This window comes from Desmodus rotundus, chromosome 9 (assembly GCF_022682495.2).
Source record: "Desmodus rotundus isolate HL8 chromosome 9, HLdesRot8A.1, whole genome shotgun sequence".
Lineage (NCBI taxonomy): Eukaryota > Metazoa > Chordata > Mammalia > Chiroptera > Phyllostomidae > Desmodus > Desmodus rotundus.
In genome coordinates, this window is record NC_071395.1 from 46,780,573 (window position 1) to 46,793,201 (window position 12,629).

At 40.1% G+C, this 12,629-nt stretch overlaps 1 protein-coding gene across 3 annotated transcripts; it reads left to right on the forward strand.

Annotated features, from left to right (window-relative positions):
- Positions 1-5,603: 5,603 nt before the first annotated feature.
- LOC128779317 (olfactory receptor 7A5-like) lies at positions 5,604-12,405 on the forward strand. Of its 3 annotated transcripts, none has more exons than XM_053912031.1 (2): positions 5,604-5,856; positions 8,609-12,405. In XM_053912031.1, the coding sequence occupies exon 2, from the start codon at positions 8,622-8,624 to the stop codon at positions 9,546-9,548; it is 927 nt and encodes a 308-aa protein (XP_053768006.1). In that variant the 5' UTR covers positions 5,604-5,856; positions 8,609-8,621; the 3' UTR covers positions 9,549-12,405. The 3 variants fall into 3 exon arrangements, with proteins under 3 accessions (XP_053768006.1, XP_053768008.1, XP_053768007.1); XM_053912033.1 differs by having other exon boundaries at positions 5,604-5,760; XM_053912032.1 differs by having other exon boundaries at positions 5,604-5,756.
- The last annotated feature ends 224 nt before the right edge of the window (positions 12,406-12,629 follow it).

Genomic DNA, 12,629 nt, shown 5'->3' on the forward strand with positions numbered 1-12,629 from the left:
CTTTTCAACAGGGCACAGGGACAAGAGCGTTTTTATTTATTTTTATTTGTTTATTTGTTTTAATTTTTATTGTTATTCAATTACAGTTGTATGCCTTTTCTCCCCATCCCTCCACCCCACCCCAGCTGAACCCACCTCCCTCCCCCACCTCCACCCTCCCCCTTGATTTTGTCCATGTGTCCTTTACAGTAGTTCCCGTAATCCCCTCTCCTCCCTGTCCCCTCCTGGCTCCCCCCTGACCATTGTTAGATTGTTCTTAACTTCAATGTCTCTGGTTATGTTTTGTTTCCTTTTTTCTTCTATTGATTATGACAAGGGGGGAGGTCAAAAGTTATTGTTCTATGTATCTTAAGACCTGATTTTTAATATATTTTTTATTTTGAAGTTTTTATCATGCAAATTCCTTTTCCATTCTAGAGGATGGAGAGAGCAGGTGTGACAGATTACAGTACTGGTGTTTCACCAAAAAATTCCAGCCTGGTCCATTAAAGTCACATTCCTAAAAGATGCTGAAACTGCCATTAGATGCACTATTAAATCTCAGTTTGGTTTCACGGGGTTTTAGCACTAGTGATGCCATTTTGAGCCTGGGGTATGGACATGTTCACTATATCAATTCTTCCAAGCAGGGAGCACAGTACATTTTTCCATTTATTAGTGTCTTGTTCAGTAACATTCAGCTGTACCTCATAGTTTTCAACGTACAGGTTTTACACTTCCTGGGTTGTGTTTACTCCCACTTTCATTTTTTTGCTGCAATTGCAAATGGGATTGTTTTCTTAATTTCTATCTCTGACACTTTCTTATTAGACACTACAGATTTATGTAAACTGATTTTGTATTCCACACCAGTACTGAATTCACGTATTAGTTCTAGCAAAGTTTCATATTTTAAATAATTTATTGGAGTTAATAACTGAAATAAATTGAACATACTGAAAATGCAAAATTTGTTGAATTAAAGGAGGCATACAGAAATGATGGGTTCCAATGCTTTTTATTTTTAAAAAGTCCTGTTTGGTGACAAAACCCCACTCAATACTATTTTTCAGTCCATAATAACAACCTTGAAGTTGGAGAAGGGCTGGTCTCGACTATGTTATATTACTTTCTAAATTTGACATAATTATTTGTGTTGGGTATTGTAAGTACTTAGCAGCCTCCTTTCAGACACTGCCCCAGAGCTGGAAGGGAAAACCATCCCTGGCTGGGAACTGCTGCAGTGTGTGAGAACTGGAAGCAGCCTGACATTCCAATCATCCCCAATTCCTCACTCCGATTATAATTTTGGGCAGATCACTGAACTCCTTCGAGCCCCATTTCAGCAATGGGGAGTGGAGTTCATAATTGTTCCACCTCACAGAAGAAATGTTCATAAAAATTAACTTAAGCAACACTAATAATAAGGTACTAAAGTCAGATTATATAGCATGAAATTATATAAATACATCTCCTAGTTAACAAAGGTTTTCCAGTGAGGGAATAAATGGCAGCCCTTCTGATCTCAGTATGAAATTTCTCATTGATTTGGCAAATGAAGCCAAGGATTGTAGTGCCCAAAGTTTTACATCAAAGTTACACAGTTGTCTCCCTTGTTGGAGAGAAATAACCATTGCCAGGAGATATCACGGGTTGTGCCCCATCACAAGTCTGTGTGTTGAAGTCCCAAGGGTCCTACTCAAGGCAGTGTCCTCAATCTTAGATTTTGAGAAACATTAATTGAAAGTGCTGGGAGGTGACAGGATTCCCTTGACTTCAAATATAGTCACTTAGAAACACAGAGCCAGGAGGGAAGTTCTCCATTCAGTCCACACTGAAGTGTCCCAAAGGGTAATAAGGTGCTGAGAGGAGGGAGTTACAAGGGGACAGTATCTAACAAGCAGATGAAGGGAGAAGTAAATATCTCCTCTGCAGCCGACTCTCAACATGGGCACCTTAGGCCGGACACAACATACCTGTTTCTTCAGGAGACCTAACTGTGGTCCAGAGACCAGTGTTTGACTCCTTCCTGCTCTTTTGTCTGAGGACAGAGCTTCAGTCTCCAACATTAGCCATCCAGGGAGGAATTAGAACTTCTCCAAGGAGCCCTTCCTTTCAGAGACTCCATCCATGTGAATCTCAGAGTTCAGAAGATGTTGGGGAGAAGATCTACAGAGAATGGATCCTAGAACTTCTACCTGCGGTAACCTGAGAGACTAACCAGGCTAGCTCAGAGCTGAGAGATTACCACATCTGCTTGCTAGGTGAACTGATGACTATAAATTTAGTTTTGTATATTAAATTCAAGTATTTTTTCCCAAAAACATTGCTAATTGGCATAGAATTCCTTTATATAGGAATTGTATATATAGATCATCTATATATCATCTATATAGATGATATAGGGAAATGTGTGAAAATATACTAATTTTGTGTGGTCATTCAGTTATTTTGTGTCTCTTCCCCTTCATTTTTTAATATATTTTATTGATCATACTATTACAGTAGCCCTATTTCCCCCTCTGTTGCCCTCTGCCCTGCACACCCGCTCCCACCTGCATTCCACCCCTTTAACTCATGTCCATGGGTCACACATAAAAGTTCCTTGGCTTCTACATTTCCTATACTATTCTTAATCTCCCCTTTTCTATTTTCTACTGATAGTTTATGCTACTTATTCTCTGTACCTTTTCCCCTCTCTCCCCTCCCATGTCCCCACTGTTAACCCTCCATGTAATCTCCATTTCTTTGATTCTGTTCCTCTTCTAGTTGTTTGCTTACTTGTTTTGTTTTTTGTTTTGGGGTTTGGTTTTTAATAGCTGAGAGTTTGTTGTCATTTTACCATTCATATTTTTATCTTCTTTTTCTTAGATAAGTCCCTTCATCATTTCATATAATAAGGGCTTGGTGATGATGAACTCCTTGAATTTGACCCTATCTGGGAAGTACTTTATCCGCCTTTCTATTACAAATAATAGCTTCGCTGGATAGAGTAATCTTGGATTTGGGTCCTTGCCTTTCATGACTTGGAATACTTCTTTCCAGCCCCTTCTTGCCTGTAAGGTCTCTTTTGAGAAATCAGCTGATAGTCTAATGGGGACTCCTTTGTAAGTAACTGTCTGCTTTTCTCTTGCTGCTTTTAAGATCCTCTTCTTATCTTTAATCATGGCTAATGTAATTATGATGTGCCTGGGTGTGTTCCTCCTAGGGTTGAAATTATCTGGGACTCTCTCAGCTTCCTGGAATTTCTGGAAGTCTATTTCCTTTGCCACATTGGGCACAACCTCCTTCATTATACTTTCAAATAAGTTTTCAATTTCTTGGTGTTCCTCTTCTCTTTCTGGCACCCCTGTGATTTGGATGTTGGAACGTTTAAACATGTCCTAGAGGTTCCTAAGCCTCTTCTCATTTTTTTGAATTCTTGTTTCTTTATTCTGTTTTGGTGGAATGCTTCCTTCTTCCTTCTGCTTCAAACCATTGATTTGAGTCCTGGTTTCCTTCCTGTCACTGTTGATTCCCTGTATTTTTCTTTATTTTAAATAATGGACCTTCATTGCTGCCTGGGTCTTTTTTATGTTGTTGAAGTACCCTGTGAGTTTCTGGAGCATCTTGATAACCAGTGTTTTGAACTGTGTATCTGATAGGTCAGCTATCTCTTTGTCACTTAGTTGTACTTTTTCTGGAGCTCTGAACTGTTCTTTTATTTGGTCTTTTTTTTTTTTTGGTCTCAGTGTACCTGTTAAGTACTAAGGGGCGGAGCCATAGGTGTTCACCAGGTTGGGACAACCCAGGTCTCTGCATTCTGAGGCTATATGTAGGGCAGGGGTCTGAGAGGAAACAATGACACTTGTTCAGCTCTCTATCAGTTTTCAGTCACTTCCCACACCACCCACAAGGAATTTTGGCCATTCTGGTGCTGATTCCCAGGTGGATGCATTTGTGTATGTTCTAGGACCCTGTGGGAATGAACACTTCTGTGAGGCTTGGAGTTTCTCCCACTGCTGCCTCAACTCCCACAAGTTCTTACAGTCAGAGGCTTTTAGTCTTTGTATCCCCACACTGCATCCCTGGGTTGAGTGGTCTACGTCACTCCCCATTTGTTCCTCCCAGTTTATCAGCACTTGAATAGAAGACCATCCAGTGTGCAGCCACTGCCTTGCAGGCCCCAATCCTGCATCTACCACCTTGCCAGGAGTCCTTTCCACTTGACTACCCTTGTCTTCCCGTCCTACCAGTTTAGATGAATGTTTGTTCTCTAACTCTCGGTTGTCAGACTTCAATACAGTTCGATTTTCTCTCAGTTCTGGGGTTTTTTTGTTTTTAAATTTGTTGCTGTCCTTGTTTTGGTTGTGCAATGAGGCAGTTTCTCTGTCTACCTATGCCTTCATCTTCGCTGTAACTCTAAACAATGAATTTATAACAGCTTCCATAGGGACTATATATACACTATCCATTCAAAATTACATGCAAAATGATTTTTGGTTTGAAGACCTATACTTTCTACTTCAACTCTATCGCAGGTATAGCCTTACTAGAACATGTGACCCACAGACCAGCACATGCACCATCAACACTGCCTGGGAACTTGTTTGACTTTAAGAAATCTGGGCCCACGAGGACCTGCATTTGCACTATAATCCTGGATGACTTATATGCATCTTGAAGTTGGAGAAGTGCTGGTCTAGGCTAGGCTTTCTCACATTCTCGTGTTGACAATAGGGCTGGGATAATTATTTCTCTTGGATATTGTAGGTTATTAGCAGCCTCACTCCACATGTTGCCAAATGTCTCCAGAGGCAAAATCATCTCAGGTTGAGAACCACTGGCCCAGAGTTTAAATTGAAAACAACCTGACAGATATCCAATCAAAGCCCACCACACACTTAGTTCATAACTTCCAGCAAGTTATCAAAACCCTTCACCCCACTTCTGCAAAAGGGAATGCAGTTCATATTAGTAATGCCTCAGAGAATAGACTTTTCAAACAATTAAACCAGACAAAATCTATAAGGTACTAAGCTCAGATTATATGGCATAAAACTATCAAACTGTACCTGTCATAATTAACATATTTTATAATGAGACACCAAATCACAGCATTTAATTTATTTAAAAAATACAAAATCTGTAGTTATTTTGAAGCATGTGTCAATAAGGAAAAGATTTTTGTGGCCAGAATTCCATATGAAAAGAACAGCTCTCCACTCATTGAAGAAGGGATAGCAAAGCTCTGGACACATCAGGGCTGTATCACCACCACATTTAGTGCTTTAAGGCTCAAAAGGGACATGGTCCTGAGAGGTTCCACAGTCTCAGACTGTGGAGAAAATGGTAACTCACTGATTGAATAAAGTAGTAGGAGGTGAGACCTCTGGGAAGCAGGTGAGATGCAAGACAAGGGGTCATAAAATCTAAATCCATCTGGCTTCTAACCTGGTCTCTTGGGATCTGAGAACCATTAGGAGAAATTTTCTTTGTGTTTATTCCAAGGGCCACAGGGAAATCATGTACTTAGAAGTTGTGCCTGATGAGTAGATATACAGAGACAATAAATATCTCCCTGTGCAGCCCCTGAGCTTGTACAATGTTGGTGTATGGGGCATGGTTGTTCCTTTGATTCCTAAGTCTGGCTCAGGAACTGATGCTTCAGTCCTTCCTGCTGTCTTCTGTGGGACAGAGCTTCAGTCTCCATCATCCACCATCCAGGAACCAATTCTGACTGTCACACATGGAGACCTTCCTTTCAGAAAACCCGTCCAGAGAAGTCTGAGAGCCTCGTAGGTACATTAGAAAGGGATCACACAGGCTGGAACGTGAAAACTTCTAGCTGAGTCACTGAGACCCTAATCAGCCAAGCCCGGAGAGCAGATTATCTCTGTTGGTATTCTTGGTTAAATAACTAATCTATACTTAATTTACTTAATATGTTAATAAGGATGCATCTGTTAGAATCTGCACACAGGTCCATGGCTGACAATTAGGTGATGGGTCTGGGAGTCCAGTGGGAAGACGCTGCACAATGAGAGAGATGCAGGAAATGGTTGCAGGAAAATGAAAACCATCTGAGGAGTTATGCTGTTCTGGGAGAAGGAAACAGAATATTAGGTGTGGAGAAGAGTGCAGTGAAGTGAGAGTTTGCACTAAATTTCTAAGACGGGGTGTATTTCAGCATGTTTTCTATTCATTGAAAGGATCCTGCCAGTGAGGTAGACAGTACCTTGCAGCAGCAGTTAGTGAGACAGACTAACTATCTTCTCTCAGGCTGAGTATCCACGTGAGAATTACATAATGAGCATAAAAAGGAATACTAAATAGTGTTACTTCACTACGGCCAAGGCTGCCTATGTGTTGGGGTTTGTATCCTTTGTTTCCATATTAAAAGAATTAGTAGAAATTCCTACCCCATACTCAGCATTTTCCCACAGTGACCACATTTCTATGCTTTGAAGGACAGATTCAAGCTCATGGGGAATACAAATTGAGGAATGACCAAGTTCTACCAAAGAGTACAGTCTGCTGAGGAACAAGTTTTGACAATTTAGTGATCGAAAAATTAAGGTCACATATTGTATCTTCAATCTTAATTTTAGGTACATTAATGTGCCTTATGTTCATATTTATGCCAAGAAGACTTCACTGTCCTGGCTAACAGGGTGCAATATCTCCAAATTGCTTCAAATTTTCTTTTCTGCTTCCTGTACAGTTTCAAAGTAAAATGCCTACCCAAGGAAGCTAATGAATGCAGACTTAATCTCAGCTCCTCCATCACATGTCACTGGATGACTGACTATTGGACTGCTGAGACTGCTGGGAAGCGCACCCACACCAGTCCTTCTCAGTGAGCACACATATGTGCGTATAGTTCTAGGTGTCAGAGCCTGGCTCCAGTGTCACTGGCTAATCTCAAGCTGTCTGCAGGGCTGGGCTCCTCCTGGAGACTCAGGGGACAATCTGTTTCCTCCCAATTCCAGTTTGTGTTCTGATCACCTGCATTCCTTGCCTCAGGGCCCTTCCTCCTTCATCAAAGGCAGCAGTGACACATGCTCTTCTGCTCTCCCTCTCTGCATCTAGGGGAGCACTGGGCTGACCTTTGTCCTCCTGGATGATCCTGCTCATCTTCCACCTTAAAGTCAGCTGATTAGCAGCCCTGTTCCATCTGCTACCCTCATCACCCCCTTGCTAGGAAAAAATATGTTATTCGATGGTGCTTGGGCCTAGGATGTGGATGTCGTACAGAGGTCCTTATTCTGCCTGCTAAAAATGGTTTTTCAGATGGGTATTGTTTTGCGTCACCCAGGGGCCTTTGTATAAAGGAAGCAAAGATCTAGTCATATTCTCTGGAATGAGTGAATACACTCTTCCTTCACAACTCAATGCAGAGAAAATGTTTGGATCACAGGAACTAAAACAACCTAGAACTGAGTCTGATACAGAACCACAGCCTTTTTTCAATGGAGAGTGGTCCACAGACTGGGACCTGCAGCATCAACACCACCTGGGCTCTTGTCAGAAACACACCTTCTCTGAGCCTGAAGGACATGCTGAATCAGACTCTGCATTTGAACTAGAATTCTGGGGCTTCGTAAGGCCATAGAAACTGGAGAAGTGGTGGGCTAAATTAGGTTCTGTCACCTTTTCCACTGACGTTAGAGGAGATATAAGAATTGGGTGTGTGTGTGTGTGTGAATTGTAGGTGTTTAGCAGTATCCCTTCAGCCTTCAGGCACTACTAGGGGCAAACTCTTTTCTCGTTGAGGTCCACCGCCTAGACGCAACCTGAAAAAAATTTTATCAAAGCCCATCACATACTCTGATATTAATTTTAAGCAAATCACTAAACTCCGGCCACTCATCTCTAAGGCCTTGGTACTGGCCATTCCCTCTGCCTGCACACATTTGTCCAAATAACCTTGATCTCCCTCTCTATCTCCCTTGATTCCTATGCTCAAATGTCATCTTGTTGGCACGTCTTGCATAAAAACACATGAGAAATAGGATGGCTTAGTCACTTTCTCCTTTAGACCTGCTTAGATATTTCCTTCATAGATCTGTGACCATCTGTAAAGTTAAATTTATTTCTATTATTTCTTTCTACACTCTATCCCTGATATTTATGTATAGGGACTTGTGTTCTTCCTTCTACTGCCACTAATATGGTCAGCACTAAATTTGTATTCCCAAAGTAAGTGATATATTACTCATTAAAACTGAGGTATTCCTGACACCTTAGGATAAAAGTGGGTGGGGATAAATATTCCTGCTCTAAGATGACACAGAAAACTTGTAGAGGGGAACACTCCATCCCAAAATACTGAAATTAATTACTTTTTTATAAAGATTTTATTTATTTATATTTAGAGAAAGGGGCAGGAAGGGAGAAAGAGAGGAAGAGAAACGTCATCGTGCAGTTGCCTCTTGTGTCACCTCAACCAGGGAACTGGCAGGCAACCCAGGCATGAATCAAACCGCAGATCATTCGGTTTGCATGCTCACACTCACTCCCCTGAGACACATCAGCCAATGGCTGAAATTAATTTCTTGACTGCAAATTATAAACTGTAGCATCACTGCTAAGCTAGTAATGCAGGTGTGTATGAAAATTACTCCTGTTTTTTTCTCCTTCCTGAAAGTTAACTCCACCTTATGGATCCAAGGAACCTTACAAGAGTGTCAGAATTTCTTCTCCTGGGACTATCAGACAAACCAGAACTACAGCCCCTCCTATTTGGACTGTTCCTCTGCATGTACCTGATCACTGTGTTGGGAAACCTGCTCATCATCCTGGCTGTCAGCTCAGACTCCCACCTCCACACACCCATGTACTTCTTCCTCTCCAACCTGTCCCTGGTAGACATCGGCTTCACCTCCACCACCATCCCAAAGATGCTTCTGAACATCCAGACACAGAGCAAAGTCATCACCTATGCAGGCTGCATCACACAGATGTATTTTTTCATACTCTTTGCTGTGTTGGATGATTTCCTCCTAACTGTGATGGCCTATGACAGGTTTGTAGCCATCTGCCACCCCCTGCACTACTTGGTCATCATGAACCCCCGGCTCTGTGGACTGCTGGTCCTGGTGTCCTTTATCACGGGTGCCCTGGATTCCTTGCTACAATGCTTGATGGTGTTGCAGCTGTCCTTCTGCCCTAACTTGGAAATCCCTCACTTCTTCTGTGAATTAAGTCAGATGACCCAACTTGCCTGTTCTGACAATTTTCTTAATAACACTGTGATTTATATTGTAACTGTGCTACTGGCTGTTGGTCCCCTGGCTGGGATCCTTTACTCTTACTCTAAAATCGTGTCCTCCATCCGAACAATCCCATCATCTCAGGGGAAGTATAAAGCTTTTTCCACCTGTGCATCTCACCTCTCGGTTGTGTCCTTATTTTATGGTACAATCCTAGGAGTGTATCTCAGCTCAGCTGATACACACAGCTCACAGTCAAGTGCAACAGCCTCAGTGATGTACACTGTGATCACACCCATGCTAAACCCCTTCATTTACAGTCTCAGGAACAGAGACATAAAGAGGGCTTTGAAAAGACTCTTTGATGGTAGATAAACAAGGAACAATTAATCTGAGGTTGAAAAAGTGCCCTTGATTTCTAGGACCCAAAATGCAAAACTAGAAATTGAGGAATTTTAATCACACTGTGGTGTTCAGTCATATGAGTCTTTACATACTTTGGAGATTAAAACCTTGCCCAGTGTATCGTTGGCTAGTCATTACCCTTCTCATTCTGATGATGATTTCTTTAGCCATGCAGTAGCTTTGTAATTTGATATAGTCCCACACATTTATTTTTCCTCTATCTCCCTTGCCCTAGGTGATATATAAGCAAAATATTCCTACATAAGATATCTGCAATTTTACTGCCTATGTTTTCCACTAGGATTTTTATGGTATCCACACTTACATTTAAGTATTGTATCCATTTTGAGTTGACTCCCGTGTATGGTGTAAGATAGTGATCGAGTTTCTTTTTTTTTTTTTTTTGCATGTACTATTCCAGTTCTCCCAACATCATTTATTGAAGAGACTCTTTACCTCACTGCAGGTGTGTGCCACTTTGGTTGAATATTAATTGATCATAAAGACATGGTTTTCTTTCTGGGATCTCTATTCTGTTCCATTGATCTGTGTGTCTGTACTTATGCCAGTACCAGGCTGTTTTGATTACAGTGGCTTGTAGTATAGTTTGGTATGAGGTATTTTGATCCCTTCAACTTTGTTCTCCTTTCTCAAGATTGCTGAAGCTATTTAAGGTCTATTATTTGATTCCATATATAGATTTGGAATATTGGTTCTAGATATGTACAATGCACCATTGGTGTTTGCATCAGAATTGCCTTGAATCTATAGATTGCTTTGGGTAGTATGGATATTTTAATGATGTTAATTCTTCCAATCCATGAACACATTTTACACTTCCACTTATTTGTATCTTCCTCAATTTCTTTCTTCATGTCCTATACTTTTCTGAATACAGGTCTTTTACCTCCTCGGTTAAATTAATTCCCAGGTACTTTTTATTTCGCTGTAGCTGTAGTAAGTGTAAATAGTTTTCTTAGTTTCTCCTAAACTACTTCATTGTTGGTATTCAACATGCCATCTGTTACTGAATACTGGCTTTGTATTCCCCTACTTTGCCGCATTCACTTATTAGGTCCAGTAGCTATCTGGCGGAGCCTAGAGAGTTTTCTATGTACATTGGAAACATCTGTATGGTGACATCTGTGAATAAGGACAGTTTTACTTCTTCCTTTCCAATTTGGATGCCTTTTATTTCTTCCCCTTGTCTGACCACTGTGCCTAGCACATGCAGTACTATGTTGAATACGGGTGGTGAAAGTAGACACCCTCGTCTTCTTCCCAATCTTAAGGGAAACACTTGTAGTTTCTGTCCATTGATTTTGAGGTTGGCAGGAGGTTTTTCCACATTATGGCCTTTATCATGTTTAGATATGCACCCTCTATTCTCACTCTGCAGAGGATTTTATCATAAATTGGTGCTAGATTTTATCAAATGCTTTTTCTGCATCTATTGATAGGACCATGTGATTTTTGTCTTTCATTTTGTTTATGTGACATATCATATACAAATTTTAAAAGTTGAGAGAGATGTAAAAGTTTGTATTTGGCTTCCAGGGTCTCCATTGCCTTCACCACAAAATAATTCACATACACAACTGTGGTGACTCATTCTGAATCCCTATATTAGTGACCCATGACCCAGACTACCATGTATCTGTCTAATTTTCTAATTACCATTTATTGGAGACACTACCCTTTTCCCCATTGTATATTTCTGGCTCCTTTGTGCTACATTAATTACCTTATTGTATGGGTTTCTTTCTGGGTTCTCTATTGTGTTTCATTGATCTATGAATCTATTTTTATGCTAGTACCATACTGCTTTAATTACTATAGCTTTGTAATGTAGTTTAAAATTTGTGAGTGTGATGCCTCTAGCCCTGTTTTGGTTTTTCAAGATCGCTGTTTCTATTGAGGGTCTTTTCTGGTTCCATACAAATTTAAGGATTCTTTGTTCTATTTCTGTAAAACTGACACTGGAATTTTCATAGAGATTGCATTGAATCTATAGATTGTTTTGAGTATGTTAAAAAAAAAGATTCAACTTAGAAAATTGGAAGTTTTAATTAGCTTTATAAATTAAGTCATCCATCAGGCAATATCTCATCTAGCAACTAAGAGGGAGCTCTGAAGGCCTATAGAAATTGGAAGGTTTATATAGAAAGAAGAGTGGGATAAGGGTGTTATTAACAAGAAAAAAAGGATTCTTTGGGAGCTTTGATATCTTTTCAACAGGGCACAGGGACAAGAGGGTTTTTAAAAATATATTGTTCTATGTATCTTAAGACCTGATTTTTAATATTTTTTCTATTTTGAAGTTTTTATCATGCAGATTCCTTTTTCATTCTAGGTGATGGAGAGGGCAGGTATGACAGATTACAGTACTGGTGTTTCATCAGAAAATTCCAGCCTGGTCCATTAAAGTCACATTCCTAAGAGATGTTGAAAATGCCATTACATGCACTATTATATCTCAGTTTGGTTCCACGGTCTTTTAGCACTAGCGATGCCATTTTGATTCTTGGGTATGGACATGTTCACAATATCAATTCTTCCAATCAGGGAGCACAGTACATTTTTCCATTTATTAGTGTCTTGTTCAATAACATTCAGCTGTACTTCATAGTTTTCAATGTACAAGTTTTTCACTTCCTTGGTTGTGTTTACTCCCAGTTTCAATTTTTTGATGCAATTGCAAATAGGATTATTTTCTTAATTTCTCTCGCTCACACTTTGTATTTGGACACTACAGATTTCTGTAAACTGATTTTTGTATCCCAAGCAGTACTAAATTTACTTATTAGTTATAGCAAAATTTCATATTTTAAATAATTCATTGGTGTTAATAACTGAAATAAATTGAACATACTGAAAATGCAAAATTTGTTGAATTAAAGGAAGCATACGCAAATAATGGGTTCTAAGGCATTTCTTTTTAAATAAATCCTCTTTGGTGACAAAACCCCAGTCAATACTATTCTTCAGTCGATAATAACACCTTGAAGTTGGAGAAGGGCGGGTCTTGACTATGTTATATTACCTACTAAA

Coding starts and splice junctions, on each gene's coding strand:
- LOC128779317 (XM_053912031.1), top strand. CDS start 8,622: ATGGATCCAAGGAACCTTACAAGAGTGTCAGAATTTCTTCTCCTGGGA.